At 47.5% G+C, this 27,177-nt stretch overlaps 12 protein-coding genes across 12 annotated transcripts; 6 read left to right on the top strand and 6 right to left on the bottom strand.

Moving 5' to 3' along the window:
- Positions 1-1,441: 1,441 nt before the first annotated feature.
- E1B28_001767 (uncharacterized protein) lies at positions 1,442-2,020 on the top strand. The gene is made up of 2 exons (XM_043147730.1): positions 1,442-1,796; positions 1,855-2,020. Exon 1 carries the CDS (start codon positions 1,471-1,473, stop codon positions 1,783-1,785), a length of 315 nt encoding a protein of 104 aa, XP_043016444.1. The 5' UTR covers positions 1,442-1,470; the 3' UTR covers positions 1,786-1,796; positions 1,855-2,020.
- A 122-nt stretch (positions 2,021-2,142) lies between these two features.
- E1B28_001766 (uncharacterized protein) lies at positions 2,143-7,208 on the bottom strand (the record flags this gene model as incomplete). The annotated part of the gene is made up of 15 exons (XM_043147729.1): positions 2,143-2,223; positions 2,276-2,680; positions 2,740-2,925; positions 2,980-3,214; positions 3,267-3,390; positions 3,447-3,977; positions 4,039-4,198; positions 4,257-4,345; positions 4,396-4,504; positions 4,561-5,063; positions 5,115-5,213; positions 5,265-5,363; positions 5,419-5,591; positions 5,644-5,736; positions 5,788-7,208. 15 exons carry the CDS (start codon positions 7,206-7,208, stop codon positions 2,143-2,145), a joined length of 4,308 nt encoding a protein of 1,435 aa, XP_043016443.1.
- Positions 7,209-7,576: 368 nt separating this feature from the next.
- On the bottom strand, positions 7,577-8,948 carry E1B28_001765 (uncharacterized protein; the record flags this gene model as incomplete). The annotated part of the gene is made up of 7 exons (XM_043147728.1): positions 7,577-7,775; positions 7,830-7,958; positions 8,012-8,406; positions 8,470-8,617; positions 8,675-8,715; positions 8,772-8,846; positions 8,904-8,948. 7 exons carry the CDS (start codon positions 8,946-8,948, stop codon positions 7,577-7,579), a joined length of 1,032 nt encoding a protein of 343 aa, XP_043016442.1.
- Positions 8,949-10,607: 1,659 nt separating this feature from the next.
- Positions 10,608-12,333, bottom strand: E1B28_001764 (uncharacterized protein). The gene is made up of 2 exons (XM_043147727.1): positions 11,100-12,333; positions 10,608-11,048 (listed from the first exon to the last, which is right to left on the bottom strand). The coding sequence occupies exons 1-2, from the start codon at positions 12,219-12,221 to the stop codon at positions 11,037-11,039; spliced, it is 1,134 nt and encodes a 377-aa protein (XP_043016441.1). The 5' UTR covers positions 12,222-12,333; the 3' UTR covers positions 10,608-11,036.
- Positions 12,328-14,457, top strand: E1B28_001763 (uncharacterized protein). Its single transcript, XM_043147726.1, has 7 exons — positions 12,328-13,114; positions 13,164-13,210; positions 13,270-13,346; positions 13,400-13,434; positions 13,485-13,549; positions 13,600-14,169; positions 14,222-14,457. Exons 1-7 carry the CDS (start codon positions 12,377-12,379, stop codon positions 14,382-14,384), a joined length of 1,695 nt encoding a protein of 564 aa, XP_043016440.1. The 5' UTR covers positions 12,328-12,376; the 3' UTR covers positions 14,385-14,457.
- A 4-nt stretch (positions 14,458-14,461) lies between these two features.
- Positions 14,462-15,059, bottom strand: E1B28_001762 (uncharacterized protein; the record flags this gene model as incomplete). Its single annotated transcript, XM_043147725.1, has 3 exons — positions 14,987-15,059; positions 14,854-14,935; positions 14,462-14,794 (listed from the first exon to the last, which is right to left on the bottom strand). Exons 1-3 carry the CDS (start codon positions 15,037-15,039, stop codon positions 14,462-14,464), a joined length of 468 nt encoding a protein of 155 aa, XP_043016439.1. The 5' UTR covers positions 15,040-15,059.
- Positions 15,060-15,137: 78 nt separating this feature from the next.
- Positions 15,138-15,377, top strand: E1B28_001761 (uncharacterized protein; the record flags this gene model as incomplete). Its single annotated transcript, XM_043147724.1, has 1 exon — positions 15,138-15,377. One exon carries the CDS (start codon positions 15,138-15,140, stop codon positions 15,375-15,377), a length of 240 nt encoding a protein of 79 aa, XP_043016438.1.
- Positions 15,378-15,520: 143 nt separating this feature from the next.
- E1B28_001760 (uncharacterized protein) lies at positions 15,521-17,551 on the top strand (the record flags this gene model as incomplete). Its single annotated transcript, XM_043147723.1, has 4 exons — positions 15,521-15,596; positions 15,650-16,001; positions 16,050-17,320; positions 17,384-17,551. The coding sequence occupies 3 exons, from the start codon at positions 15,521-15,523 to the stop codon at positions 17,116-17,118; spliced, it is 1,497 nt and encodes a 498-aa protein (XP_043016437.1). The 3' UTR covers positions 17,119-17,320; positions 17,384-17,551.
- Positions 17,552-17,776: 225 nt separating this feature from the next.
- On the bottom strand, positions 17,777-20,189 carry E1B28_001759 (uncharacterized protein; the record flags this gene model as incomplete). Its single annotated transcript, XM_043147722.1, has 15 exons — positions 17,777-17,854; positions 17,916-18,226; positions 18,278-18,523; positions 18,573-18,618; positions 18,682-18,906; positions 18,959-19,073; positions 19,127-19,189; positions 19,245-19,277; positions 19,333-19,430; positions 19,477-19,543; positions 19,598-19,738; positions 19,793-19,837; positions 19,892-19,986; positions 20,043-20,113; positions 20,171-20,189. 15 exons carry the CDS (start codon positions 20,187-20,189, stop codon positions 17,777-17,779), a joined length of 1,653 nt encoding a protein of 550 aa, XP_043016436.1.
- A 445-nt stretch (positions 20,190-20,634) lies between these two features.
- On the bottom strand, positions 20,635-22,677 carry E1B28_001758 (uncharacterized protein; the record flags this gene model as incomplete). Its single annotated transcript, XM_043147721.1, has 14 exons — positions 20,635-20,655; positions 20,713-20,874; positions 20,934-21,095; positions 21,150-21,175; positions 21,228-21,266; positions 21,319-21,426; positions 21,479-21,597; positions 21,654-21,660; positions 21,717-21,893; positions 21,958-22,015; positions 22,063-22,140; positions 22,197-22,400; positions 22,481-22,556; positions 22,619-22,677. The coding sequence occupies 14 exons, from the start codon at positions 22,675-22,677 to the stop codon at positions 20,635-20,637; spliced, it is 1,296 nt and encodes a 431-aa protein (XP_043016435.1).
- Positions 22,678-23,580: 903 nt separating this feature from the next.
- E1B28_001757 (uncharacterized protein) lies at positions 23,581-24,787 on the top strand (the record flags this gene model as incomplete). Its single annotated transcript, XM_043147720.1, has 2 exons — positions 23,581-23,791; positions 23,844-24,787. 2 exons carry the CDS (start codon positions 23,581-23,583, stop codon positions 24,521-24,523), a joined length of 891 nt encoding a protein of 296 aa, XP_043016434.1. The 3' UTR covers positions 24,524-24,787.
- Positions 24,788-25,212: 425 nt separating this feature from the next.
- Positions 25,213-26,886, top strand: E1B28_001756 (uncharacterized protein; the record flags this gene model as incomplete). The annotated part of the gene is made up of 1 exon (XM_043147719.1): positions 25,213-26,886. One exon carries the CDS (start codon positions 25,213-25,215, stop codon positions 26,884-26,886), a length of 1,674 nt encoding a protein of 557 aa, XP_043016433.1.
- Between the last annotated feature and the right edge of the window lie 291 nt (positions 26,887-27,177).

Raw genomic sequence — 27,177 nt, 5'->3', positions numbered from 1 at the left:
CTCGGGGACTAAGTAGGGACTCTCAAACTTCATTTCCTTGTTTATTGAAAAAGCGGGAAAGTCCAACCGTCGAAAGGAACCATTCGTAAGTGAAACACAACTCATTATCGGCTCATAATCCCCAACCTTCTCCAACATCGTCCGTCATGGTGGGAACCCAATTAGCCGAAGACTTTGACTCGCTCCTAAAGACCCCACACTCTGGTCGTCTACGCCACTGCCCAATAGTTCAACCTTGATGTCTTGTGGTCCCCTAGTAACCTATCTTCGTTACACGATGATAACCGAATCCCCAAAAATTCAGGGGTAACCTTGAGTGCAGATCCGGACACTTCTCTGGACCGTTTAGCTCCCCCCTGCAGTCACTCTATCCTGTTGAAGATAAGCGATGGAAAAATGTAGGGATGGAATCAGTAATCATCCATTTCTAAGTGCGGTATTGTTTTCGTCTTTACGTTGGCGAATTTAAAATTCCGGATGGTTGCCTTCCAGATAGCTGATCTCTGATAAATTGATATGACAAGTCTCAGGCCCTTGAATTCAAGATACACGAAACGATACCACAGTCCGTAGTCATCCACAGCTGGGATATAATGGTTGCAATCAAATATAGCACCGTGACCGCTGTCTCCACATTTTTCCACCATGAACCATCGATGTTTCGTTGGAACTCCGGCTGCTACACGAGTGGCTTGCTAAATTCAGGAGAATTTTGAAGCATGACGGACTTGACGAGGATTGAGTGAGCAATAAGAGACGTGCGACCGGATGTGGTAGGTCGAAGTTGAATAGCCACTGGGGGTAGTCATATCGTAAGTAACAGAATTTCAGATTGTGAATCTGGATTTGCAATACCGTCGATATGTCCGGGCAGTAGGCAACGAGAACAACGAGCAAGGTGCCTTTTGTCAGCGGCGAACGGTCTCCCATCCGTTCAACAGCAGGTAAATAGCTAATGTTTTGCCTGGTGTATTTGTTGGTCGCTGATGCTCTCGAAGCCGCTGTTTACACAGGAGTACCAGGATGAGACTAGTGGGCTAGAATGCATTCGAACAAGCGAGGAGGGGCGGAGATGTAACGGCCCACGGGTGGGCCAGGGGCCACGACCGTGAAACCAGCAGGGTCTTCTTGTCTTCACTGAAATGATTTGATTCCATCGCGGAGGGAGTGACGACTACAGAGAATTAACAAAAACCTATCTGAACACCGCGACGGGGTAGAACGAGAACGTATGAGCAGGCCTACATCAATGCTCGGATGCTCTACTGACACTGTACCATTCAATGTCATTCCAAGGACAGCATTCAAAGAAGCCGGATTTGGTGGGAGTACCAACGACACGCTCGGTTTGCGCTCCTTTACGATATCGACCGGCCCTAAAGCCACCAAATAAGTAGAAAGTTCAAGCCGCTCGGCCCACTCGTATCTTATCTCTGATCTTGTTATATTCCCACCATTGATGCCAGTGTGATGTCTTCGCCAAGTTCCCCTTCAGACCCCAAAACGAATGTAACCACCAATGATCCCACAGATCAGGTCTCCGTCGACGCAGACATCGCAAGATTCTCTTCAATTATCTCTCCAGAACAGAGTACAGACCCCGAACAGGAGCTTTCCGAGAGCAATCTAAACGAACTTCTGGAACAACTACAGAAAGCTGAGGGTGTGATGGATGGCGTAGAGGACAAGTTGAATAGTGTTATGGGCCAGTTGGATAGTCTTCTAGAAACGTTAGAGAAGAAGGGTGAGGAGGAAGATACGGATGAGAAGTCTAATCAAACGTGAAATATCGATAGGTATGCTTCAACCTCCATGTACATTAACCTCCACATTAATTCTAAGTGATCTTTACAGTGACCAATTTCTTCCAAGCCCAATGATACTCCCAAGGCGTACAAACTATTGCAAGAGATTTTCATACCGCGTTCATCAAGCATCGGTACAAAGCTACGGCTACAGAGTGGTTTTTGTGCGACACACCGGAGGAATAAATACCCTTCCTTCTATTATACGTGAATATGCAAAGGTGATACAGATGGATAAATTGGAGTGAAGATGCGGACTTGCGTTAGTACGAAATAGTGAAAGTGGTGGCACCAAAAATGATACACGATCAATAAGGGTGTTCATGAGTTTGAGGACCTAGTCAACTTCAGTCCAGTTTTCTGGATCGAAGCGTTTGACTGTGTCGACCACTTGTGATCCTCTACGTGCAAAAACAAGCTTTGGAAGGCGCGTTAAAATGGACCGAACCCAGTGAGAAACCTTTACTCACCAGGTAAGGGTTCGCCGTAGATCCGGTGGTATCCTGTAGCACTTCTTCCTTGTCGATTTTACTGACGTCCGAATCGTTATACTTGAACCATTCGTCAGGTTTTGAGGGAAGATTCCTCGAGTAAAAGAAGTAATGTCCAAACGATGGTGACGTCCCACGATGTATGAATACCGAGGTTAATTCATACGGGACATTCTTGTCGTCTTTCCAAATATCCTCCAAGGCCGCTTTCTGCCGCGATATCCGTGTCCGTAACTCCTCGATCTCTTTAGAAAGTGTATCCTTCTCTTCCGCGAGTAGACGCGGTAAGTCTGGGTCAACATCGATATCCGCAGATTTCATGATGTCAGCTTTCTCGGAGAGTAATTTACTTGCATCGTCGAGAATCGTGCCAAATGAGATATCCTATCGGGAGCCGTAAGCCGTAAGCGAGGAAATGCAGAGATCGAGGTGAAGTATCGCACCTGTCCCTGGTTGAGAACACGTATACGCTCCCGGCAAGCGTGAAGATCATCCTGAAGGGCTTTTGACTTCCTCCTCTTCTCCGGATCGGCTATATCCATAAAACGGTCCATGTATATCGTTTCCTCAAATTTGACATAGGCTTGACACTTCCACGACTGGACTAATTCCCTGTTGAATTGAACGCGCTGGAAGAATGTGATTGATTTCGAGAATCAACAGTGGCCGTGATTGATACATACCTGCAATTGAATTTGGAGAACAGGCGGGAGCGTCAATAACGATATCTCTATGGGCACTCGTTGTCCTTCGTAATCGATCGTATCATCAAAATATCTCCCAAGGCCATCGTAGATATCAAAACCTTCCTCGGTAACATTGACAGGGAGATGTGAAAAGGGATCTTCTTTCGCGTGGATATTAGGCTCGCCTTTCAATGTTTCGACGAAACGTTGCCGTAATTTACCATAGAACAACCTAACAAAGGAATGGTTAGAACCAGCGAATGGACTCAATGGCAATGCTTGACCTTTTCACTATGCTGTTCGTGTCTGCAAATTCATGAGACTCGGTCATGTCGTCGAATTTTAAGAGAGCCGTCTCAATCTGAAACATGCAATTGTCCATACACTCCGCGACGTCGTGTTGCCTCCCTAAGTAAAGACCCTTCAACGGATGGGAAACATACAGCAATGCCGTGATGACTTACCAAACATCATGACTGAATCACTCTTGACTTGTGTTTTCCGCGGCGGAAGTGGTGGAGGCATCTTCTTGACTTGCGAAACATCCTTCATTTCCACATCCTGCGATTCATCCCTTTCGACAGGGCTAGCATCGGGAGTAGGGCTATTGGATGGTTCCCCTTGAGAGACAGGGACTGAACTTGCTCGGGAAGTAGAGGGTAGTTCGGGAGTTGGAGATGAGGGTGAGTCAATGTCCATCTCGCTTGCGCGACGAGTAGGTTCTCTTGGCCGTTTGCCTAGAATAGTGCAAGAGGTGCGAGTGGGAGATTGCGCAGAAGGAGGTGAGGAAGGGGATTGTGTTTCAACAGAAAACCTTGAGGGACCATCCTCAACGAGTGTAGCATCTGTATCGTTGGAAGTGTCGGTACCACCTTCATCGTCCTCCTCATCCTTTGAGGTAACCAAGGCAAGTTTTGCCAGTTCGATAGCGGGAGTAATGGACGCTGTTTGACTGTTCTCGAGGTTTCGGAACAATTCTGCCAGATGATTGACGACTAATGAATGAAAACCCGAAATCAGTCAAGTTCATGGGGAAGTCGACGTCTTGAAACACACATTTCTTGGACCTCTGTACTTCCCTCCGCGTTACTAGTCGCCCACCGACACGGTGTTTCGTCAACGCATCGTCCGATAGCTTATCGTCTTCGAGAGCCTTCATGTTTGTTTTACCTAGGGGTATCAATGCCTCTCGGAGGTCTTTGATGGTATAAAAATACTGTAGATATTCATGAGTAGGAACATGCACCATAGATTCAAGTCAAGGTTGAGAGTACCTGAAGCAGAGAGTTAAGATAGCACGTATTGCCTAGCTGATTTAATCCTCTAGGCCACTCGGCAGGTATCACAGCGGCAGCTTCACCAGCTGTCTGAAGCTCAGAATAAACATGTTAGAAGATTTTATGTACCACTTACGATCGCGCGACGTTCTTATAAACTCCCTTAAACGGTCGCTGTTACGGACTTCTGCGATAACGTTTAAGGCTTCCTGCATCCTCTCTATTTGAGTGGGCTGCTCTTCCAACTGCGAATACTATGAGTGCGTGAGGTCGAAAGGAGACTGAACGTATTACGACTCACCCGCATCGTAAACACCGTTATCAACATCGATTCATCAACGTCCTTAGGAACCTCCAGCACGTCGTAGGCCCTATCGGGTGTCATCATCAAGCTATTTTTCCCCTTCTCATAAAGGCCTTTGAGATTAACGCTTCCTCTGGATTCGGCAATCAGTCGTAAGGCTTCGTTAGCATTTCGTTGCAACTCTCCACCCCTAGGATCAGTCCATGAACGTTTTACACATTCTTTCCAAGCATTCTCAATGAATTCCTCCTCGATGTCGTTTTCATATTCAACGCGTAAGGAACCGTTTGGTCCGAACCCAAGTATTTCCGTGGCATTTTGCAAGTCTTCAGATGTGAATCGTCCGCGAGACTGTTCCATCAACAATACATCTTGAAGTTGTGAGGGACAGCTAGCCATTTGCTCCATGATCCTCACGATGTTGGTGAAAGCGGTGAAGTATTCCATGGTGTGGGTGGGATCACAACGACATTGCGCGAAATAAGCAAAGGCGAGGAGATCTGAGGGAGCTCTTATGAAATGATGTGACTTTCGTGTGCTTCAATACGTACCTGACGAGTAAGACATGACCGATAAACCTAACATTTGGAAACAGTGCTCGAGCGACATCATAGGGTCTAAAAGCGATTCGTTGAGGTTCCCTCGTGGAACTAAATCGCTTGTCTTAGAATGATCATGTGAGTCTGAGTGAAGAAACTCACTCTGATTGTGGTGTGCCCCAATCGCAAGCTGGTGAATCTCCCTCGCGTTCTCCAAAGTGACCCACAGGAGATGAGGTGAATGTTCTCTTATTTTATTTTCTGAGGAACTGCGTATGGGATGGTTTTCAAATGGATTAAAAAACTTCATTCATACCGTTCCACTTCTTAAAATGTGTCGCCCAAGCGCCAATTTCGACCCAAGCGCGTAGTAGTTTGGCGCGGTTATGTTTCCCGGTCATCGAGGAGACATCGATTGTGGGACTGCGTAGGACCGGTTCACCATCCTGAGTATCGAAAATAAAACCACAGCTTTCAAAGACGTTTCGGCTATAATCACGGTGTAAGTGACTCCTCTGTTCGAAGAAACATTACAACAGACACGTTAGTGGTCCAGCCTATCTTCCTTTGAAATCCTGTTCGCGATACACGCAGAGCTCTATGTTCCGATTTCCACAGGGTATTCTCGATGGTCCTAATACACAGTTGAAAAACATTTCGCAGTTAATTTTTAAATGGAGCTTACATTAGAAGAGTTTCCAGTCCCAGAACGACACTGATTTCTGGTTTACTACCAAGAGCCGGATTGCCTTGTTTCTCCTCGATAAACTCCTTCCATACATTGTTCGGCACAACCCCACGCTGTATGTCCGACGCAACACAATAAAAGGAGCATTGGCAGCACATATACAAGTCTAGCAGCATTCCTTCTTCTAGTTCAGCCTCTTCATCGGCCTTGGTTTTCAACGCTTCCAGGTCAAGATCCTCCGTAATTATCTGACCAGCTCTTCGCTTCTGCTTGACCTCAGACACTTCCCATTCATTCTGACGAAAAGGTGGTGTGAGTTTGAGTGCATCGATGACTTTAGGGTACTTATGGAAGTGATGTGTTTGGTTGGATGGGTCAGTCAGAGTATTCTCGTCATCGCCTACACAGGTGGTCGTACGTTTGCGCCTGCCTTGCTCTGGGAGTGGGTAAGGATGTTCGCAGCTGTTGAACGAATTCACGAGAGGTGGTAGAACCGAGGAAGAACGCCAACTGAGGATTACCCAACCGTTTTCTTTGGGACAGTAATAGGCATTCGGGTGAGGTACTGCCGTGCGCACTTCCTGAGCCAACGGTGGAGGTACTCTGGTTTTAGCAGATGGTGATGACGTGGATGACGAGAGGGATGATGTTGAAGGTACAGGAGGAGGTGAAGGTGAATTTAGAGTACCCACTTGAGCTGGTGGTTGCTCAGGGGAAGTCGACGATGGTGCAGGTGGTTGAATATCCGGAGGCGTTGGGCTGACAAAAAACAAGGCGTGTTCCGGGTCATGAAGCTGATCAGCCAATATTGGGGGTAACATCCCTTTTCCGGGTCTGGGGTGTTTTGACCTCTCAAGGGGATTCCACCACGCCAACTCTTCAGCATCTTCTCGACCATCGATAGCCACTCCACCATTTCCAAACTTATTGTCACTCAACCAACCAAGCGTATCATATCCGTTGTTCCAACCTCCGCTTACGCTGACCTGTCCAGGATAAGGCGTTGGGTCGCGTTGGATCGTTGATTCTCCCCAGCCATTATTGACGTTATTCGTCCACCAGTCTGAATTGGGACTCCAACCTGACTGCTCGTAATCATGAGTCAATGGTGGAATATCTTCGAAGTCATTGTCGTCAATCCCCTCTTCTCTGATAAGTTCCGGCTCTCGAAATTCGGTGAGCGACGTGGAATCATAGGCAGGTGGCTTTTCTGTCGTGGCTGATTTATATGTGGTAGAACTCGAGCCGACACCAGTTGTCCGTAAGGGTAATGGAGGTGGATGTTGTGAAGCTTCGCCGTAGAAAACTGATGCGGGTATGGGTGTACTTGGTCTTTGCGGTGGAGGAGGTGCGCCTGGAACTGGAAGAGGTCGTCTCGGTCTAGGGCTTTCTGTACGGGGGGGATCTTCGTTTTCCATTATCAGCCTGAATTATATTTCAGAGTTGAGCTCAAAATCTACGGATCGAACGCTCCAAGCTCCAAGACATACTAATGGTCTGAGAAGGTATAATCAACCGATCTCCGGTGTAAGCTTCACTGCGTCGCCGAGCTGGAGTGTACTAGTTATTTCAGATGATATGGTTGGAGGGAAACGAAAGTGTATCCCAAGCGAGAAGAAAGGCAATGAAGCCAAGAAAAATTGGCTGCAAAGCCGATGTGGCTACGCGTAGTTGTGCTATTATTACCTAATCGTACATTGACCTCGACTCTGGATTGCCACAATGGCCTCTCATTTACTTGGTCTCGAAGGGCATGGCCTCAGTGTCAAAACAAAGACCGCTGTCCTTATGCGTCCTGCACCTTGACTACCAACTTTCCTGTTGTCTTTCCTTCGACAAGATCTTGCTGCGCTTGTTGTACTCCTTCCGCAGTAAAGGGATACTCCTTGAAGACGTTGATCTTCAGAACACCATTCCCAATCAACTCAAAGATCTTATGGCCGTAATAGTGAACTTCGTCTGGTGTCACGGTGTAATTATTCATCCTTCAAAAGATCGACTATCAGTGCACGACTGTGGCGATAAAATCAAGGACGAACGTGGGACGAAGCAGCTTAAGATTTTTCTCGATTAATCTAATCGGTGGGAAAGGTGGAACTGCGCCAGATGCATTGCCAACGGAAACCAATGTGCCTTTCCGTCTCAACATCTTGAAGTTGGAATCGAACCTGAATAGCATTCATTAGTTTCGTGAAATGAAATGACAAGCCACCGGGCATACGTGTCCTTTCCAACGCCATCGAAAACGGCGTGTACACCTTCTCCATTTGTAATCTCCAACACTCTCCGAACGGTATCCTCCTCCTTGTACAGAATAACGTGATCGGCTCCACACCTCTTCGCGAGCTCAGCCTTCTCCTTCGTGGACGTCGTGCCGATCACTGTAGCACCGATATGCTTCGCCAACTGGGCCATTAGAAGGCCAAGGCCACCAGCTACAGTATGGATAAGGATGATGTCCCCCTTGGAAACCTTATAAGCCTCTTCAAAGAAGCTGACGGTCGTCAAAGCCTGTAAGGTCCCTGCCGCTGCTTCCAATGTGGAGACCCCATTGATGATCGGGTACGTCTTGATCCAGGGGACGGAGATGTATGTCTGGTGGGAGCCCAGGTAATCCTAGGAATCAAGGTAAAATGGATCCCCTATATGAGGACTGGAGGCACAGAATCTATCACGCACACAAGCCACCTTCCCCCCAAGAGTAAAATTCTGCCTGATGAATTCCGGATCTTTGAGCACTGCGGGATCAGTAGGCAAGGCGACGATGGTTCCAGATGTTTCCTTTCCCAACACAGCTGGGAATTCCTTGTAGGGGTACAGTCCTTGCCTGTGAAAGAGGATGAATGACACCATTGAATTAACCGATTCCGCAATCGAAAAGCACCTGTAGTAGGTGTCTATAAAGTTGACACCGAGATATTCAACCTGCCATTATCTGTTCCGACACCATTAAACGCATAGCTTCTGTTGCTTTAACTTGCCTTAACAACGAGATGCCCCGGTTCTACCTTTGGGAAAGGCAAGGTAACCTTCTCGATAACTTCATATCCTCCAGTCTACAGAGAAAAGTCTTCATCAACAAAACGGTTCGAGAGGTAAGTTTTCAAGCTGGCCTTCTGGATAGCAATAGCCTCCACGGTGGATGGAAGGTTCGCCATGCTGGAATAACAAGGTCTGGGACGTAAGTGACGGAGAACTTGAACTGCTCTGGTTTGTGGTCTGAGTGCACGATGGATTCGATGACGAGGGTGAGAGGCAAACATCCCGATCGAAAACCCTTTCCGCCCCTTCCAACCGGGCCGTGGAATCAACGGGCCGATGGAAGGGTAAACCAACCATAAGAACGTTGAACAAAGGAAAACGTACGCAAAGAGGTTTCAATGCAGTGTTTACTTCTTATTAAGTTCAAGGTATCGGTCAATCGAGTACATAGGATTGCTTTGGAGAGCTCGACCGTCAAAATTTGCTGGACAAGAAAGTTCGTGCACTTGGAGCAGAACCCAACTCCATCATCACAAAAAACCGGGGAATAGTATATGTCACTACACATGTTGTCATCATGTGCCAGGATGCCGACACTAGATACTGGAATATCCTTCATTATCTTTTGCTCGCCAGATTACCAGATTAATATACGTCTGTATCATCTGATTAGCATTGATACTCCAAATTGTCAATTCTTGAATGATCTCCATCAAGAAATATGCGGAGCTCATTCCCTGCCGGATTTCTGACATCATTATCATGGCCTGTATAACTCCGCCGTAATTTCCTTGTTTGGTTATCATTAGGGTAACAAGGTATCTGCGAGACATATTGGTGGATGATCATCTTGGAATCAGATAATATTTATTACCATCACCTGTAGAGTAGTAGATAGGTGTATTCTAATCGTGGGACCTTCTGTACATAGTAGGTAGGGCGTGCGCGCGTGTGTAACACAATCAAAATTGTTAACACCTGGTGCAATCCCAGCCAAGAAGAAATTAGCGTGAAGTAAGAGCTTGTACATATAATTGCCTTGATGAGTACCTAAGTTAAAATAGAATGTAATAGCATGTTAAATATATAGATTGTATACAGAAATACAACTGAAAAAACAGTACGAAATGCCTGATTGTAGAACTGGGATTAGTCCGGTAATCCCATATGCCGAGATTCACCATATACGGAAGTAATTTTTTAGTAATGTGGCTCCCTTATGATAAACCTATATAATCTGCATAATTTCTTATCTACAATATAACTTGTCACCTTAGTTACAGCAGCGGACAACGGACGGTCGTGATTATGGTGTACCCCCGCCGTTATACTCCAGGATACTATCATCGGGCAAGTGTTTATAAATTTTTATAAACCTACCTCGGAGAACTTGTTCCCGTGAACTATTGACGTTCGGCTTCCGTATGTGAGCTGATATGTATGTAACCTGAATGACTTGACAGAAAAAAGTGGTGTTTTTGAGTTGGTTATGGTTCGAGAGTTGTGCCGCAACGACGACTCGAAAAAGGTAGGTGTTTATAACAACCCATAGCCCATCAGTCACGGAACGTCACAGCAACGTCATCCCGGCAACACATCGGCAAATCTCGCATGGTCAACGCACTGCTTGCGCGTTTTGGATATTTTGTCGGACAAACAAGACATAGCTTGGCAGATTCAAACTCCGCATGGAGGGGATTGCGGCAGATGTCACGCGAAATGGAAGTCGTAAAAAATCGAGAACTGTGCGGCCGCAAATTGTTCCTATGCACTATAAATTGACATATAACTCGATAATTAGTATACGAACATATCCCAAGAGTTTTTAGCACCATCCCGAGTGAAAAACTTAAATCCGGCGATTGTTGTACCCAAATTTGGCCTTAAATCAGTAATTTTGATGTCTTCATCCTCTGCCGAAAAGAGCTTCCCTCCATGTTCCCTCAAAGTTAATACATAGATTAGTAGTTTATAGGTAAGTCTTTCGATCCCGAGTGTTGTAGCACAAGAAAACCGAGCGGGACAAGAAAAAAATCAAATTTATAAACACCTACCCGGTTATAAAGCCATAACCGATGATAGTACTCCAGGATACTCCACCTTATCATCTGACAGGGATGTTATCCCGATTACAGGGCATGATATCACAGACACGTGAATATCTTCGAGTATCCGAATCCCCGTTTTTTTTGTGATGATGATCCATCTACACATCGCCTCTCATACAAACCACGTATGGTGCATATCCTTGCTCGAATGAATGATCACCACTGCTTCTGTGGCGGTTAATCAGAGTTTTATGGATTCAGGTGACATTCACAGCGTACCGTGCCCGACGAGCCGGAAGCTACCGCTGATGTCAATATCTCATAAATCACAAGCAGCTGTTCTGGCCGCTGTACCATTCCAGGTCTCTGTTCCCGTAACGAGTCAACCTCCTGAACGACTTTATCATCTTTCAATGAATCGGGTAGATCACCGAGTGGGGATGGGGGCAGCATAGAATCTGCTGGTGTAGCGTTTGCCGGTGGCGAAAGGATTCCATGCGACCGTAAAAGTGAACAGAGAGCAATAAACGATCCCGTTCTGCCGATCCCTGCCGAGCAACCGACGATCATCGGTGGGTCTGGATCACTTGGTTCGGCCTCTAGACGATTAGTCTTGTCGACGAGCCGAGCAAAGGCGAGTAGCCCTGCTCGATCTTCCGGGGTTGGGATGCCACAATCAGGCCAAGCATGGTAAAGAAGATGCTTGAAGGTGATTGGAGCAGAGTTTGGGGGAGAAAGTGGAGTAAAAGAAACAGTGCTGCGAACGCAACATGCGTCGTCGATGATTTCGCGCTCCAGTAAGGTGACCTCGAACGGGGGACCAAGTGAATCGTCTTCAGGGGGAACGACTATACGTTGGCCAACCTTATCAGGAAAATAAGGATGGGCTTTTCGTCTGCCTTCTTCTACATTTTGTGTAAGTTGGACAATGGTGCGTACACGAGTAGAATCTGAAGAGCGTGATGGCGGTGATACCGATTTTGAAATCAAGCTGAGAAACGTATGTGATGTGTTGGGAAGAGGAGCCTGAGAGGCAATCCACCATTTACCGCCAAAACGTTCCAATACCCAATCCGCGTTCAAATATGATCCTCCGGAGCTACTGCCACAACATCCCTGGTCGTTGACCACCACACGCGTTCTATCGTACGGAACGACATCGACGTACCGATTGCGACGCTGATTCAAATGGTCACGCCCTGCAGTTACGGAGTAGAATTCTGAAGTCGATTTAGAAATGTTGTGAAGAGCAGCGCGGAATGATGCCGTTTTATGAGGAATGGAAGCATATGCTGCTCGTGTGCGTGAGTCTTCTCGTAGCTTGAGAGTTCGTAAAGCAAGCGACATATGCGAAGCATCCTGAGACTTGGCGAGCCACTGAGGAATTGCGGGACTTGACATGGCCGACGATAGTTATTTAGAGGTGAAAGTAGAGCAGTGTCAATGTGTGGTGCCATGATCTCGCACGGGGGACAGAAGGCTTCTGCCCGTTGCCAACACCGTTGCCGGCCCGTCTTGATGCTGTTCAGTCTTCTCTTTCTCCCCCGGCGTCCGCTATGCCTCGACCACGACCTCTAACACATGTTTCCAACTCTCAATCAGTCGACTACTCTTCTCAATCACAATTAACACCTCGGACACCTCATTCTCGGTCAGGTAGAGCAGAAGAAGCATATGGAGAGGTTGAAATAGATGGGGTAGATGAACTACAGGAAGGTGATATGAGGAATATGCAGAACGTACCTTTGCTCAGGTCGTCTGCAAGTGATACGTTTCCTGTTACTGGCTATCGGGGACGAGGAGACGACCATCGAGCGGAGACCAGGCGGCAGGGGCTGACTTTGAAACTAATTGCCTCCAGGTTACCCATCGTGATTGGGTCTATGGTAGCTGGTCTACTGCTCATTCTCATTGTGGTTTCGTATCAGAAACCTGGGACGTTGGAAACATATATAGGAGGAGTAGTTACACCTTCAGCAGCCTCTAGCCAAGACTCGACGAATTCAACACAGCAAGACCACAATCACGTAGATCCAGCTATACTCATTTCCTACGAGAACTACACCTTTTTTCCTCTGAAGCCTGGAGAGTACGCTGCTGAGTGCCGTAAAATGGTTGGGGTTTGGATGGAAAACCATGGGTATTGGCAAATTCCGCCCATAGGGGTCAAGGACGTCATCCACAAATCAGGTCCACCAGTTTGCTCTAGCACTATAACCTACATGCTCGGTGGCAAGGTAGGACTCGTCGCGGATCTAGCATTAATGGCACAGGCTGCTGCGTTGGCTCAAGAGGTGAGTAAGGCTTTTGTTTCATCTGGCCGTAGGTTAAAATGTCATTCAGCGAAACAGAACCTTTTTAGTGGACGATACTTATTGGAATCGGGGCAAGTGAGTATTGCAATTCGTGTATGTTGTTCATGGTTGACCATATGTGCATCACGTTACAGATGGAAAGATCATTTTGAAGATGTTCGCGTGACACAGCCTGGGCCAGAACAAGGATGTCAACCTCCTCCTCCAGAAGGTGAATTGATATGTGTGTTCACACCCCAAGAACTTGTATCTGAGATTTTGCAGAACTTGTTGCTTGCCCACGTCTCGCAAGACATTGGGTTGGTCTTTTGTTCATCATCTCGCATAGCAAATTTGAGCAAGGTGACAGATTATCAATGCCGGTACCGCTAAATACCACTTTAACCATGGTTTCCACGAGCAATATGAAGACCCGTACGTTCTATCTTTCTCACCATTAAACACACACACATTAGTTCTTTTAGGTACGCTCATAATCTCAACCGTGACAAACCGGTGTTCGAGACTGCCCACGAATCTCTTTCAACGACCATCAGACCCAACGCGCAACTTAAGGCCTTGATAACAGCTGCTCGAAAGGAGTTGTCAGATTTGTTTGAAGAAAGCTCAACCGAGTATATCGCAGTGCACATCAGACGTGGGGATAACAAAGCGTCTGCTTGGAAGTACAGTTCTCCGGGGATCCAGGTGCCAACCCAAGAGTTTGTAGATGCCACGTCGGAAACATGGTCTCGCCTCAACCTCTCGCAATCCCAAATTTCGGCTCACATCGCCTCCGACTCTCCTGCTGCGATACACGAGTTCTCAGAGGCACTAGACAAGCAGTGGAAGGTGTTCTCGCTATCACAAAGCAAAGATCCGAATATCAAAGCTCTGGCGAGTCCAGAACAGTATTTTCAAAACAATTTTGAGAAATTGTATGATACAGAGGAGCGGGTCAACCTGACGAGGGGGATTGTGGTTGACTTGGCGTTACTGAGTGGTCTCTGGAGTGACGGCGAAATCAAACCTCAAGCGGTTGTGTGTACCATCCCGTGAGTTAGTTGATCCATGGTTCTGTACTTTGATATTGATCTTTGAGTCCAGCTCCTCAATATGTAAAATATCTGCCATAGGATTTGGATGGGAAGGTGCCTTCGGGCAGGTCAATGAACTGGGAGACATCGATCAGCAAGGGAAGAGATGGGTTGAAATAGACGAGAAGAGTAGTATAATCCCAGTGTGGAGTGCTTTCAATCTTTTTAACTAGAGGCGGGATTCAGAGTCAGTTCAGACTTTTTTCCGACATTGGAAAGTACTTTTCCACATTACATATACACCATATTCCTAAATCGATACCAAACCATCTAGCTTCACATCGTAGACCGTAATTCTGCCGAAAAAATCTGAGCTTTCCACGAAGGTCAGTTTCATACTTTCGACGCCTTTCTCCAAAGAAATGAACTCGTCTTGAGGGTGCAGATCAAAACTTTGACGTCGGTTGACGTCTTCCGGGTATAAAATCGTCAAGGGTTTCCATTCCTTAGATGCAGTATCATCTCCTGGCTGTCTGACTTGTACTACACATCTTCTGCCGACAAATCCACCTTGAAAGGTTATCGATATCGTCTCGGGTATCACGGGTGCTGGAAAGTTGAGTTGGATGTATTGTGGGAGGCCCTAGATTGGTTGCTGGTGAAATTGAATGAAAATGTTGCGCTCAAAGGAGAGATACACACCTGTTGTGATGTCCAACATGTCTCTGGATTGTTGTCGATGAGAGACTTCTTTCCGACTGATTTATCGAGCGTGGAACTGACTCTGTTCTCGAGTTTTGTGAGCTAGAACGAAAGAAATGGTTTTTACACGAACTTGATGGTGACTTCCGGTGACAATAATGAGCTTGAAAGGGAAGAAAACGCCATATAGCAGGGAGGAGAAAGTGTGACGACCCGGAGAGTTCGTTCATGTTTGGCACGGACAAACAATCTCTTCGCAGACCAGGGCTCAGATTCTTACCATCATGGCCAATCTCGTTCCACCTAATTTCGAAGACAAGATCGAGTATCTTCGAGGAGAGCTGGAAGCAAGCAGATGTCCCATCTGCGGTCCCAAAGAGGACATTCAGAAAATGCTCTGCTGCTGGGGCGTGGCGAGCTCCTCGGAAAAGATGGCACAATCGAGCTTTCTCTACGTCAGCCTCCTGGCCCACCCATTCCCACCAACTCGGGAGTACCTGGCTCAACTGTTCCTACAGACTTGAGAGCTGGCTCAACCGTTCCCACCGACTCTGGAGTACCTAACCCACCCGTTCCTACCCACTCGTGAGTCTCCTTGTCCCAGCCCTTTCCTCAGAACGGAGTCATTACCGTTCAATCGGAATATCCCGAGCTCGAAAAACGCATAATGCACGCGTACGCTCATGACCATGCATATTCAAGCAATAGACGCGGTGTCCTGGTTACTGGGATGCCTGGGATTGGTGCGACCGGCTCTCTTTCTATCCGCACGTTTCTGATCCGATAGTTCATTCAGGTAAAACAGTGTTTCTTCTCTATTTCCTGGCGAAAACACTAGCTCGCAAACAACCGGTATGCATCCATATCCTATATCAGACATTTGCCATCCTTGGACCCGAAGGAACAGATGTGTACATTGTTCCCGACTCTTCTCCAGTTCTTCGGGATCCAGATCTGTACAACACGCTTTTCCTGATAGACATGGACTGGACTGGTGCGGACGTCCCCAGATTCATGTTGAATAAGTTCTACCAGATTGGAGCATCTTCCCCGAACCCACGGTTAAAAGGACTTAAGAATTGGCGAAAGCAATTTTGCATCGCTCCTATAGTGATGAACCCACCCGATGTTGTGGACGTTGTCAACATGTAAGCTTTCGTTCTGTGGTGCATGTTCTTGTCTGATTATTACTTTAGCTTCAGGCACGCGTACCCCAAATCAGGGCTTACAGATCCACAAATGCAGAACTTTGTCCGTGACTTGATTCAAACCTTCAACGTGGACCTCCGTCGTTTCCTCCTGATCTTCGATGACCCTCAGTCGAACAGATCCGTTTCTTTGGACAGGGAGGTTCGGGGGTTCGTGCGTGAGCTCCGGGCCGCTCTTCGCGAGATGAAGGCTGAAGGCGTCGTTTCGCTGATAGATGGTAGTTCATACTCTCCCCACCACTCTCATCGACTTATTGCCACATACCGAAGGTCGGACGAGGAAGATGGCAATATGCGACATGAAGTCCGGTCTCCCTTGGTAGTGAACCTACTCTGTGAGGCTTGGACAAACCAGGCCGACAAGATGCGGACGATTATGGAGGCCTTGCTTAGCTCCGAGATGAAGATGGCAGCAGCTCTTGGCTGGATTTTCGAAGCTGAAGGACACACTCATATCGTTACCAACCAGAGCCTCAACGTTTACCCGATGATGGAGACACGCGTTGGAAAAAACAAAACCCGTCTGAGTCAACACGAGCTTGCCCAGCCCATGGAAGTCGGTCAACGGGTCATGAAGCTCTATGACTCTGCCTCCGAGCCTTCAACAACCTGTGATCAGAAGGCTTATTATGTCCCCATGCAGGTCAATAATCCCCTCTTCGACTCTTTTTTGGTCGGCAAGGGCTTTGGCGCTGTGTTTCAAATGACCAGATCAGTCACACACAGCTTCAAAACTAAACACCTCAAGCCAATTCAAAAGCGGCTTGAGGCGATCTGTGGTTTGCCATCCTCTGGCTTTTATTTCGTCTTTGTGATCCCGACGGGCAGGAAACTCCGGATAAATATACCAGATACCGCTGCTACTCGGATGTTCAGGTACTATACACTGTCCGTGGGCTCCAAGTCAATGGTATTTCAAACCTCTGATTCAGTAAAGATCGTGTTGAAGGAGAATGGCATGGGTGGTATGATAGGTGAGGTGGAGCATGAGGATGGTGAATATGCGGACGATGGCGAAACAGTGGACGATGGGGACATAGTCATGGATTGGATATGACCTCAAGATCATCTCCTGTATCTCAATTGATCCATAGTATTCCATACCTTCGACCAAGAGCAAGGAAGTTTCCCGTGCGCACGGAAATCATGGCGCCACACATTATTGATACTGTGCTACTTTCATCTCTAAATAACTAGCCATGTCAAGTCCAAGTCCCGCAATTCCTCAATGGCTCGCCAAGTCAGGATGCTTTGCATAGGTATGATTTACATCCCCTTCGGACCCATTGGATGCCAGGGACCTAATATGCCGCTTGCTTTAGGAACTCTCAAGCTACGAGAAGCCTCACGCACACGAGCAGCATATGCTTCCATTCCCCATAAAACAGCATCATTCCGCGCTGCTCTTCACAACGTTTCTAAATCGACGAGAAAACGCCATATGCAGGATTCAGCAGGAAGGGAGGAAGTTGAAGAATCTTGAAGGCAAGAGAAAGCGTGGGGAATTTACGAACTTGTCCTTTACTCGGTATGATCTGGCCTAGATGCTTTAGCTACAGTAGGTGTTCTGAGAGCTTGAGCGCACAAGGCTAGAGTCAGAACATTGAGCAAGTGTCATCTCTTCAACTATAATTGACCTTTGCATTCTGTCCCAAATACTAGAATACAAGTAATGTTATCACCATAAACTCTTCATTCGACCTTGTGTTGCATCTTCACTTCTCCGATTGAGGTTGGCGTTGTTCAGATTCGCTCTCGATACCAATATCAAACCATTGAGGATGTCGCGCGAGCTAGGACAGTCAAGCAAACTCAGTTTCCAAAATTGGATCAAGATCAACCTGTAGAACTCACAAAAGACCTCACACGTTTCCCGTACACATACATCGGAATCGAAGCGAGCCAACAGAACGTCTGACATGCCGCCAAGATCAACAGCGAGACCTTGACTCCACGATGCAGGATCATTCCGTTCGCGAAAAACGTGAAGCCGTACAACACCATGTTCTTCAGGAAGTTGGTGAGAGCGAGTACATGCAGGGCATTTGGTCCGTGAGTATCGAGAAGGTAGGTGACTGCTGCCGAACCAGAGGTCACCATACTGAAATTCGCGAGTGTCAAGCACGCGACTGCACCGATCCAAGGCATGTTGTGTGTCGTACCCACTAATGAGAGAGTGAGGGAAAACATAAGGGTTTGCAGGAAGTACTACTCACCAGCCCAGCCCGCATAACCGAACGTTCCGAATAACATAGTGGTGATGAAATATATTCGGAACTCTGGTTCATATATTCCTTTGTTGCGATTAGATAGCCAGATGGTCCCCCAGTCTGTCAAAGGCCCAGTGATGGCGGTTGCAAGAACAATCCCAACAATCCCGCCCAGATTTGTCAACCCAATCTGAGAAGCGTTGAAGCCGTACTCGATTGTGAAGATCGTTGAGGAGCAAATGGGAAGTAGACCTAAGCCTGTGAGAACCAAAAGTGAACTAGTTGACAGGGATAGACTCACTCAACCAAACTGTTTGCATTCCGTGAACCAAGAAGATGAAAAGTGTCTGACGCACGGGATATCAGGGTTGAAAATTCGCAATTAGGAAGTTGATTGTATGGTCGCTTACCACGGGAGAGAGTAGGAAGGGGAACGGCCGCAAGAATATTGTAAGGAAAGGGGTCCTAGTAAATATTCCATGCCAAACTCTTAGCTGGGAAAGATAGCTCGCTTTGGGTGGTAACGGTACGGGCGACTGGGCTTCGCGAGACGTAGAGGAACTGTCCTTGTCCATGCTCCGTTTCTCACTGTCAACAAGCTTCTCGTTATTGGTGGAAGCGCGGTCGAAAGTCGTCTATGTCAGTTCGTAAGAGAAATCCAAGTATCATGGTGACGGGGTTGCTGACCTCGGGGACGAAAAAGAAAACGAGGAGAAAGCCGACACCCAGCGGAATCGAAACAAACCAGAAGCCCATCTGCCAGGAAAGGTTTTGAATTACGTAGCTGTAAAGTAGAGGGCCACTAGCGAATGTTATGAGAAAGAGGGAATACACCATCTGAAAGACTAAGCCTACAGTGTGATTCCCGACATGATCGAAAAGCTCCATATCACAGACCGGCTTCCACGCTCATGGACGCTACAGCAATAAATTCTTGTCAGAAAGCTACAGCTTCGCTAAGAAGTCCTCTCACAAGAAGAGTTGTTCGATTGTGGATGCGACTAGACTGTAGAACTCATCAAGTTGTCGTCACTCGTATCGATGCAAAATTGGTCACAAACCTCTGCAGTGCCGACATTCCGAATCCTTGAAAGGCTCTAGATGCCCGAATCGACGCCAGGTTGGGACTGGCAGCACACCAAATGCACGAGATGAACATCTACAACGAGCTCAGAGAAGTAGCGACCAATCACAAAGAAACTGACCAGAAATACTGAGCCCAAATACACGATCCGGTGTCCAAACTTGACAGCAAGAGTGCCTTGAAGTAACCTGAGTAACCCCGGCTTAACCAAAATACGAAGGCATGTAAAGGCATAAAAATACATGAAACAACCCAAACCGAGTAGAATAGAGCCGAAACTCGATGCTACATCGTCCACGCTGACACCGAACTGTTTCGAGAGCAGGACGTAACCTGGCCCGACCATTGGCGAGAGAGCACCATCGAGTGAAGCCAGGAAAGCACTGTATCGCAAAAATTCAGCAGGAGCGTATCAAATTCCAACTATTCCCACTGACAGAGTCCAGAAGCAAGTCTCCTTCTTCCACCTTGGCCAATTGAGTCTGCATCATTGATTAGGGTTCTCCAGTGTGTTTCGCGCGATATGGGTAGCTTACGGATCCCTAGGGTCATCGGATGGCTGAGGAACGAGGATGACGTGCGCAAACCTGCCGGTCCCTCTTTTCAAGTCGGTAGCGTTATCGAGATTAACCTTGGATGAAAGGAAAGTCAGATAAATGCGTAGAATCCATCTATTATTGGCCGCACCTGTTGACCGTGCACAACTTTACGGTCAGTCAAAAGCGAAGTACCTGGAACGTTTGAAAGATGTTTATCATCTGCTCAAAATCAATTGTGAGTTGACGTTCTTCCGTACGAGGGTAAGGTGAACGTACCTAGGATTCCGAACCCCATGGTCGTTCGTTATCGTGGAGGGCTTTGACAGCTTTCCTTCCCTTCAGATATACCTCATTATCTGCGAAAAACATACCCAATGCTTCTAACCACATCCTATGCAGAATCTTGTTCTCACTGCTACTTTCACCGAGTCAAGTCTTTGAATATCAATGAGAGTCATGGGACACTGAGTGGTGAAGGATCGACCCCGGTGACCTCAAGCCGTGGTAATTATATAACGTAGCTGCAATGTCGCGTGCAAAGGAATTGAGTATTCAGAGTGCGTGAACACGTTGTGAACTTTTTGACGTGCCTGCTCCGCTCTCTACGCGATTGGTCATACACTGATGGAGTGATATCGGTGCTGGAATTTGGAGAGCAGCTTCCAATCGTCTCAAGGGAATCATGGAATGATAGTGTAATATACACCAGAAATACACGTAATACAATTCTTTGCTCCTCGTCATTGTGTCTTTCTATGTTCCTAGACGAAGCAACATAGTCTCAGGAAATGACATAGTAGCAAAGGACAATCACTCACCGGTGAATGGGTCGTCTCATAATCCACATGTACAAATGCCCTCTCTACATTTGGAAGCCCTTCAATCTTATCTTGCAGCTTCTCGCTTAAATCATGTGCCTTCCATAATGGTGTATTCGCGTTCATAACGATGTCGATTTCTACGAAGTAATCTGGGCCACTCTGGAGAGAAAGAAACAATAGTGAGTATTGGAATATTTCAACGCAAAAGTGAACGTTACATGGTAAGCCCTTACAGTATCAATCTTCTCAATGTCGTCGCTAAACGTGGCGGCTTTGTATATCAATAACTGAAGCATCTCGTGGGGGGCTGACATTCCAGCTAGAAGTTTGAATTGAGCATAGATTGTGCGGCCCCATGCCATCATGATCCCAAGACCAATCTAGGTGGTAACGTTGGGTGTAAACCCTAAACCTCCGAGATTGAGGAGACGTACGATGATAGCTCCCACAGGATCAAGATCTAGGAGAATCTCAGAGTCAAGCTCCTAATAACACGATAAATCGAAACTCACACCACCGTAGTTTGCTTCCCCCCGTAGACATCAGCAGCCCTGCCAAGTTGTCAACGAAGGGAAGGCTTCGGCAAAACCACTAAGTACTAACCAAACGTATTGATCCACAGATCATTCCTATGATCCTCCCAAAGTACTTGAACTTGACTCGAGCTCTTTCGTAATGAGAAACAGTAGACAAATAATAACAGCTTGACGACTGGAGGGAATTAAATGAGTCCACGAGCTAAAGCAAGAAGACGACCACTGACACAGAGCTGCGGCGACAGTGACGATCGACGGAAGATGAAAAACATTCACGCTGTCAGTCCGATGCGAGATGATACTGCGACACGATTCCACTACGACGACAAGATTGACGGAACCCATCCTAAATCGGTAAAGGTAAGAGCCTTCATTCATGTTTGAGTAAGATAGAGCACGTACAGAAAACCTGCATACGAATGATTCAGACAAGGGCAGTGGAAGGAGACGTTTTCATGAACGCACCGTAAACAATGTTTCCAATCGTCTCTAATCGGGCACCGCCAACGGGCCACTTAGAGGAATCAAGTCGTTCCGCCTTTCTATGTAGCCAGAATAAGATAATATTACTGCATATGTCGAATATCGAGTCGATGCCCGTGGCAAGAAGCGAGAGAGATATGGATGATATCGCAGCGTACACTGAGAGAAAAAATCCCTTGTAAGCTAGTGTCTCGTAGTCCTAAGAAAGACGGTGCGTACTTACTCTGCAAGATGCACAGGGAGAAATTGGCAATCAGACTTGCCCATATGGCTATTTGGACCTGGATAAATGTCAGCGGGCAAGGCAGGTTGACTGTTGAGAACGAACCGGGAGACGGTCAGCTTCTTCCTGTATCTGGGCTTCAGCGGTATATTCTTCAATTGGTTTGAGCAACGAAACTATTAACTAAAAACGAGACCCTTCAGGCGCAACTTTTAGTTTCAAACCCTCACTTTACGCACGTTATTTTGCTTCGAATGGTATTTGACCAGTTTGCTCCCCCATTTCCTCCTTCGTAGCTCGGATAGCTGCAGCTCATTCCTCAAGCCCTCCTGGATATTGTATGGATCGGGATACACGACTGGGGGAGGGGGAGAAGTTTGCTCGACGTCTTTCGCCGACTCGTCGAAGGATTGGTGTTGAAATGTTGGTACCACTATCTCGGGCTGATCGTGATTTCCATGAATCAGCCGCGCCTGGTTCATGCCGCCCCAAGAATAGTCTTGGAGGTGAATTTATGACTCACAGACTGGGATGGTAGTGAAGAAACTGTTGGGGTCTTGACATCGAGGAGCATGGGCTTTCTCGGAGGATCTGTGATGCTAGAGTTTGAAGTGAAAGGGTGAGTGGGATAATTTTTCTCTACGGGGTCTGTGAGACTGACGACTTTGAGGATGCCATTTTTCTAGTGCAGTTGTACCGCTTCTCTGGGTCGCTTGGCATTTGCAGCGAGGCGTGACCAAAAGCAGACCAAATTTGTTCTCCGTTTACAAGTCCGCTACAGTGGCTTCCGCATTTGGACTCGGGCTCGCGATGGGGGCTACGGTCTCGAGTACTGACTCTGAGAATGTTATTCTCCTTTCCTATGACTTTAAAAGAGCTGGGAATTTAGCTCGCGGGTGCAAATGGAATATTGCGGACTCTTTTGCGGGATCTGTAGTGACCAGCTTCGGGGCGCGACTTGGATGCGTGAACTTGGCTCTAATGAGTTACTTCGGGAGTCTAGAGGTCTCCTTCGAAGGAGGTCAAGCCGAGTCAACGGTGACACCGCCGTTTCGCCAAATACACGAACTTGAGGGTGGAAGCAGACTTCTAACGGCGGCAGCAAAAGTTCGCACCAACTCTCACCAATTCTCACGCGCACACCATCATTATGAATGACCTCCAAGACCTCTGGCCGGTCATTGTCATCTTCGTTTGCTTAATGTTCGATTTTGTAGTTGTTAGAATTTGGCAAAGCTGAATTTTGTTTGCTATAGATCGGCGGCATTGGGGTGGTGCTTCTTGTCATCCTGCTTGGGATTATCAATTCGCCGGTGGTGGCAGTACTCGTCATTGGGTACGACTGACGACTATAGAGGCTATGGTAGACGAAGAGGAGGAATATTTGGTGATGAAAGCGAGCTCTGGGAAATGGAAATGAGAGGTAGAAGAGGTGCAATTTGAGGACAAGCGAAGCGGTTTGTTTGGTTTCCAAAACGTATAAATAACGCGTCCTGCCTGGTTATGCTCTCTATTCCTCTTTCTCTCACTTCCATCATCACTATATCCCTCCGCTCTACTTCCCTACACATTCTACCTCACCTTTATCGCGCATATATCTACTAGTTCTCGCTCAAGTCCAGTATGAAGCTACCATCGAGTTCTTCTCTCATCTTCGCTACTCTCGCCATATCGTCGTCGTCCAGCAGTCTCGCTGCACCCACTGGTGATGGACAACCTTCAAGTGGTATTCCTGCGTCGACGTCCTTCAAACCTCTAAGGCGTGATTCAGTTTCGATGCCTCAACGTATTACGCGCGACGTAGAGGACGGTGAGCTTGAACCCAGAGAAGCTAGTGAGTCTAATCAAGCACTCTTGTATTCATCGACCACCAACTGGTTGCTCAGGTCCGGCGTGTGTAATTTTCCCGCTTGCCGATGGTATCTTGAATAGGGTTGGCGGGATTGTTGCTGGCATTCCTCTGATAGGCACACTTGGTGAACCCGTTCTCAAGCTTGGAGAGGCAGTGATACCTCTCGCTTCACACCTACTGAAATGTCCCGAGGAGTTCAAGTCTCCGATGAACAGTGCAAGTGTTCAAACCTTCGATACTTCTCAAAGCGGTGCCGCCAATGGCGATTCTTCGTCCCGCCCTTCTGACGGTACACCTCCCAACAGTCCCACAACGTCCTCGGGCTCTGCATCAGCATCAACTCTTGCTCGTCGCGACCTCCAACCTGCCGATTCTGCTCGTCTTCCAGTTCAGCCACCGGTAAAGCCTCCCGTCGGAGCAGATCCGACTCTCGAACTACCTGGTCATCTTCCTGTACCTATCGATTCTTCTTTTCCTCCAGTTCAGCCACCGGTAAAGCCTCTCGTCGGATCTGCTCCGATTCTCGAACTACCTGGCCATCCTCCTGTACCTATCGATCCGCCTCTTCCTGCACTGGTTAACCTGCCGGTTCGATCTATTTCTGGGACTTCACAAAGTGACCCACCGGTGTCACAGCGTCTACCTGGAACTCCAAAGCAATTTGCAGGGAAAGCTAGAAGTGCTGGACCAGCTCCTACTAAGCCTCTTGACTAGGGGAGCAACGAAAATGGACGAGTTCAGGTAGAGGTACCAGAACTTGGCATTGCCGTAGCAGTGGAGGTTTCTTTAGCTATGGTGGAAGCGGAAGCGGAAGTCGAAGACTTGTGAGGTCTGAGTTTACTCGGAGGCGTGACAGGAGCGTGGCCGGTGACATCCTCAGATTAACGATACATACATATTATACCATAGTATACCCGAACTTGTTAGCGAATGATGTACCTGGGCTTCTATAATACATACTTGCAATTTCTTTCACGCCGAGTCCGGTTTCGGGTGTCAATGCATCATCGTTCACACGTGCGCCCAGACCACCAAAGCAGACCCTTCACCATCTTTTAGCTCGGACACCTCGGTCGTGAGCTCCTGTTCTAGCTAGCTGCTTTCTGGCTTGGAACTCACGAGTCCAATGGTAGCTAGCTTTTCAGAATCAATGCATCCATCGCGATGTATGTACGGGAGGATGAAAGCACTGGATAAAGTCGAGGAACTATCAAGTGAGCGACTGCAATCTTCTTTGGGAACAGCAGAGGCTGACTTTGGATATAGTGCCTCCACTCCAGAAGACAACCGATTTGCGACTTATATCGGTCGATAACGAAATTGAACGTGCAGAAGAAGAATTGCGAAAGCTCAGATCCGAGCACAACTTACTCATTCCGTTCTCTCGTCTACCCACCGAGATCATGTCTACCATTTTCAGATACTGCATTTATCAACGCCTCATGCTCACGACCACGACCATGACCTGGTCGTCTCGAATATCATGGCTCAATGTCACTCAAGTCTGTCGACAATGGCGTTCGATAGCTTTGGACTCTGCGTCAACGTGGTCATTAATCGACTTTTCGCATCACTCTTTAACCCACGAGATGATATTGAGGTCGAAAGCTGCACCACTGGATATCGAGGTTATGCCGGACACGCTCATGCCGTATCACGGAATGCTAGACGGTTTGAAAGAGGCTCTTTCGCACATCGACCGCATACGTAGGCTTGTTTTGCACACCAGTCCCTCGTTATCCGACTCGGGGACTCTTTTCTCGAATTTGACCAAACCCGCTCCGTTACTTCAAAAATTGGAGGTATATGGTGGACCCTACATCTCGCTTCCAAATAACCTTTTTGGCGGTAAAGCTTCCCGCCTCAGAGAGCTCAAAGTTAGTGGTCTCCACTTCCCTTGGTCCGGTTCTCTTCTGAAGAACCTCACCACTCTCGCTCTCAACGAACCTCACAACGAACCTCTCGTTGATACCTGCTTCCGATGTCCGAGTACAAAACAACTCATCGAGGTGTTGCAAGAAATGCCTGGACTGGAGGTACTCGAGCTGACGAACTCACTACCGGTCCACACCTCAGAGAAAATGTTACCGAGGTTGGTCGTGGAGCTGTCCCGCCTTAGACGTCTACGGCTCTCGGGAACACTCTTGAATTGCACTGAAGTGCTGAGGAATATCACTTTCCCACCATCCGCGGCACTTCATATCACCTGCAAATCTTTTTTCGCAACTATAATTACAGACCTCGACGCTATTCCCTTCTTTGACAGGCTGTGCCAGATATATTCAGCTTCAAGCACCGGCGAAGATTACTTCAAGTCCTTATCCATCGATGCTAAGTTTCCCCCGTTTTCGCTCAGGGCAGGCGACCCTACTCGACGGCCTGAAAAACTTGGCGAATTGCTTTCGACGCTACTTCACGTTGATCTGAATATATACGATATCGCACACCGCCCCACATTCCGAGCTGCCGCGAGGACGTTCCCTCTTGGGCAGCTTGAAGAGCTTCGCTTGGCTTTTTCGTTGGGCGATATCTGTCTTGCGAGCGACTTTGTGGAGCTTTTTGGGTCTCTGGAGTCACTCAAGACCCTCGCTCTCGATCAGCGTGGCATTCGAAACTTCTTGGATGCGCTCCGAAGTTGTGATTGTGGTTCAGATGGAGAGCCTCCTTCGGGGACGGCGTCTACCTCTAAATGGAAACTGTGTCGATTGGTTTTCCCTGCTCTTACCACCATGAAGTTGACCGAGGTGGATTTCGAGGAGGATTTCGATGGTGTGGGGGGTTTTGTGGACTTTTTGTCCTTCCGGAGGAGGCATGGCAAACCAATCGAAAAGCTGGTATTAACGTCCTGTATCCAGCTTTATCAAGGTGGTGTTGACCGGCTCACGGAAGTTGTACAAGATGTGGAATGGGATGGGTCCGTGGAGACTTACGAGGATGATGAGGGAGACGAAGATAGCGACCTTGATGATGACGATTTCTGGGGTCATGAGCCGTTCTATTATGGCTCTGGAGATTTGTATGCTGACGATGAGTCCGATGGCGGTTGGCTAGACCCTCCGTTTGATGATTTGTGGTAGGTTGAGGGGTTGGACAACACTCGATTTCAGGATTTGGTGATTCATCTAAGTACGAACTAAGTCGCTTTCAATTGTATATATCATGGTCGTCTCGGACTGCCTGTATCTATTCTCAGTCTGAATACTTTCGCAACACGCGTTGCGGGCCCGTGCGTGCCAGCAGGGTGGCGCGTTAACCTGAGGCCCTCAGTAAGTATCTTCCCTCTGTTACCTAAGTAGCGTAGTAAGCCAATCATAGCTTATTCTTGTTCTCTCTGTCCCTCACCAGAATCTACGCTCCTACTCGACAAA

This window comes from Marasmius oreades, chromosome 1 (genome assembly GCF_018924745.1).
Source record: "Marasmius oreades isolate 03SP1 chromosome 1, whole genome shotgun sequence".
NCBI lineage: Eukaryota > Fungi > Basidiomycota > Agaricomycetes > Agaricales > Marasmiaceae > Marasmius > Marasmius oreades.
Note: the sequence above shows the minus strand (reverse complement) of the source record. Positions and strands in the feature narration are given on the sequence as shown.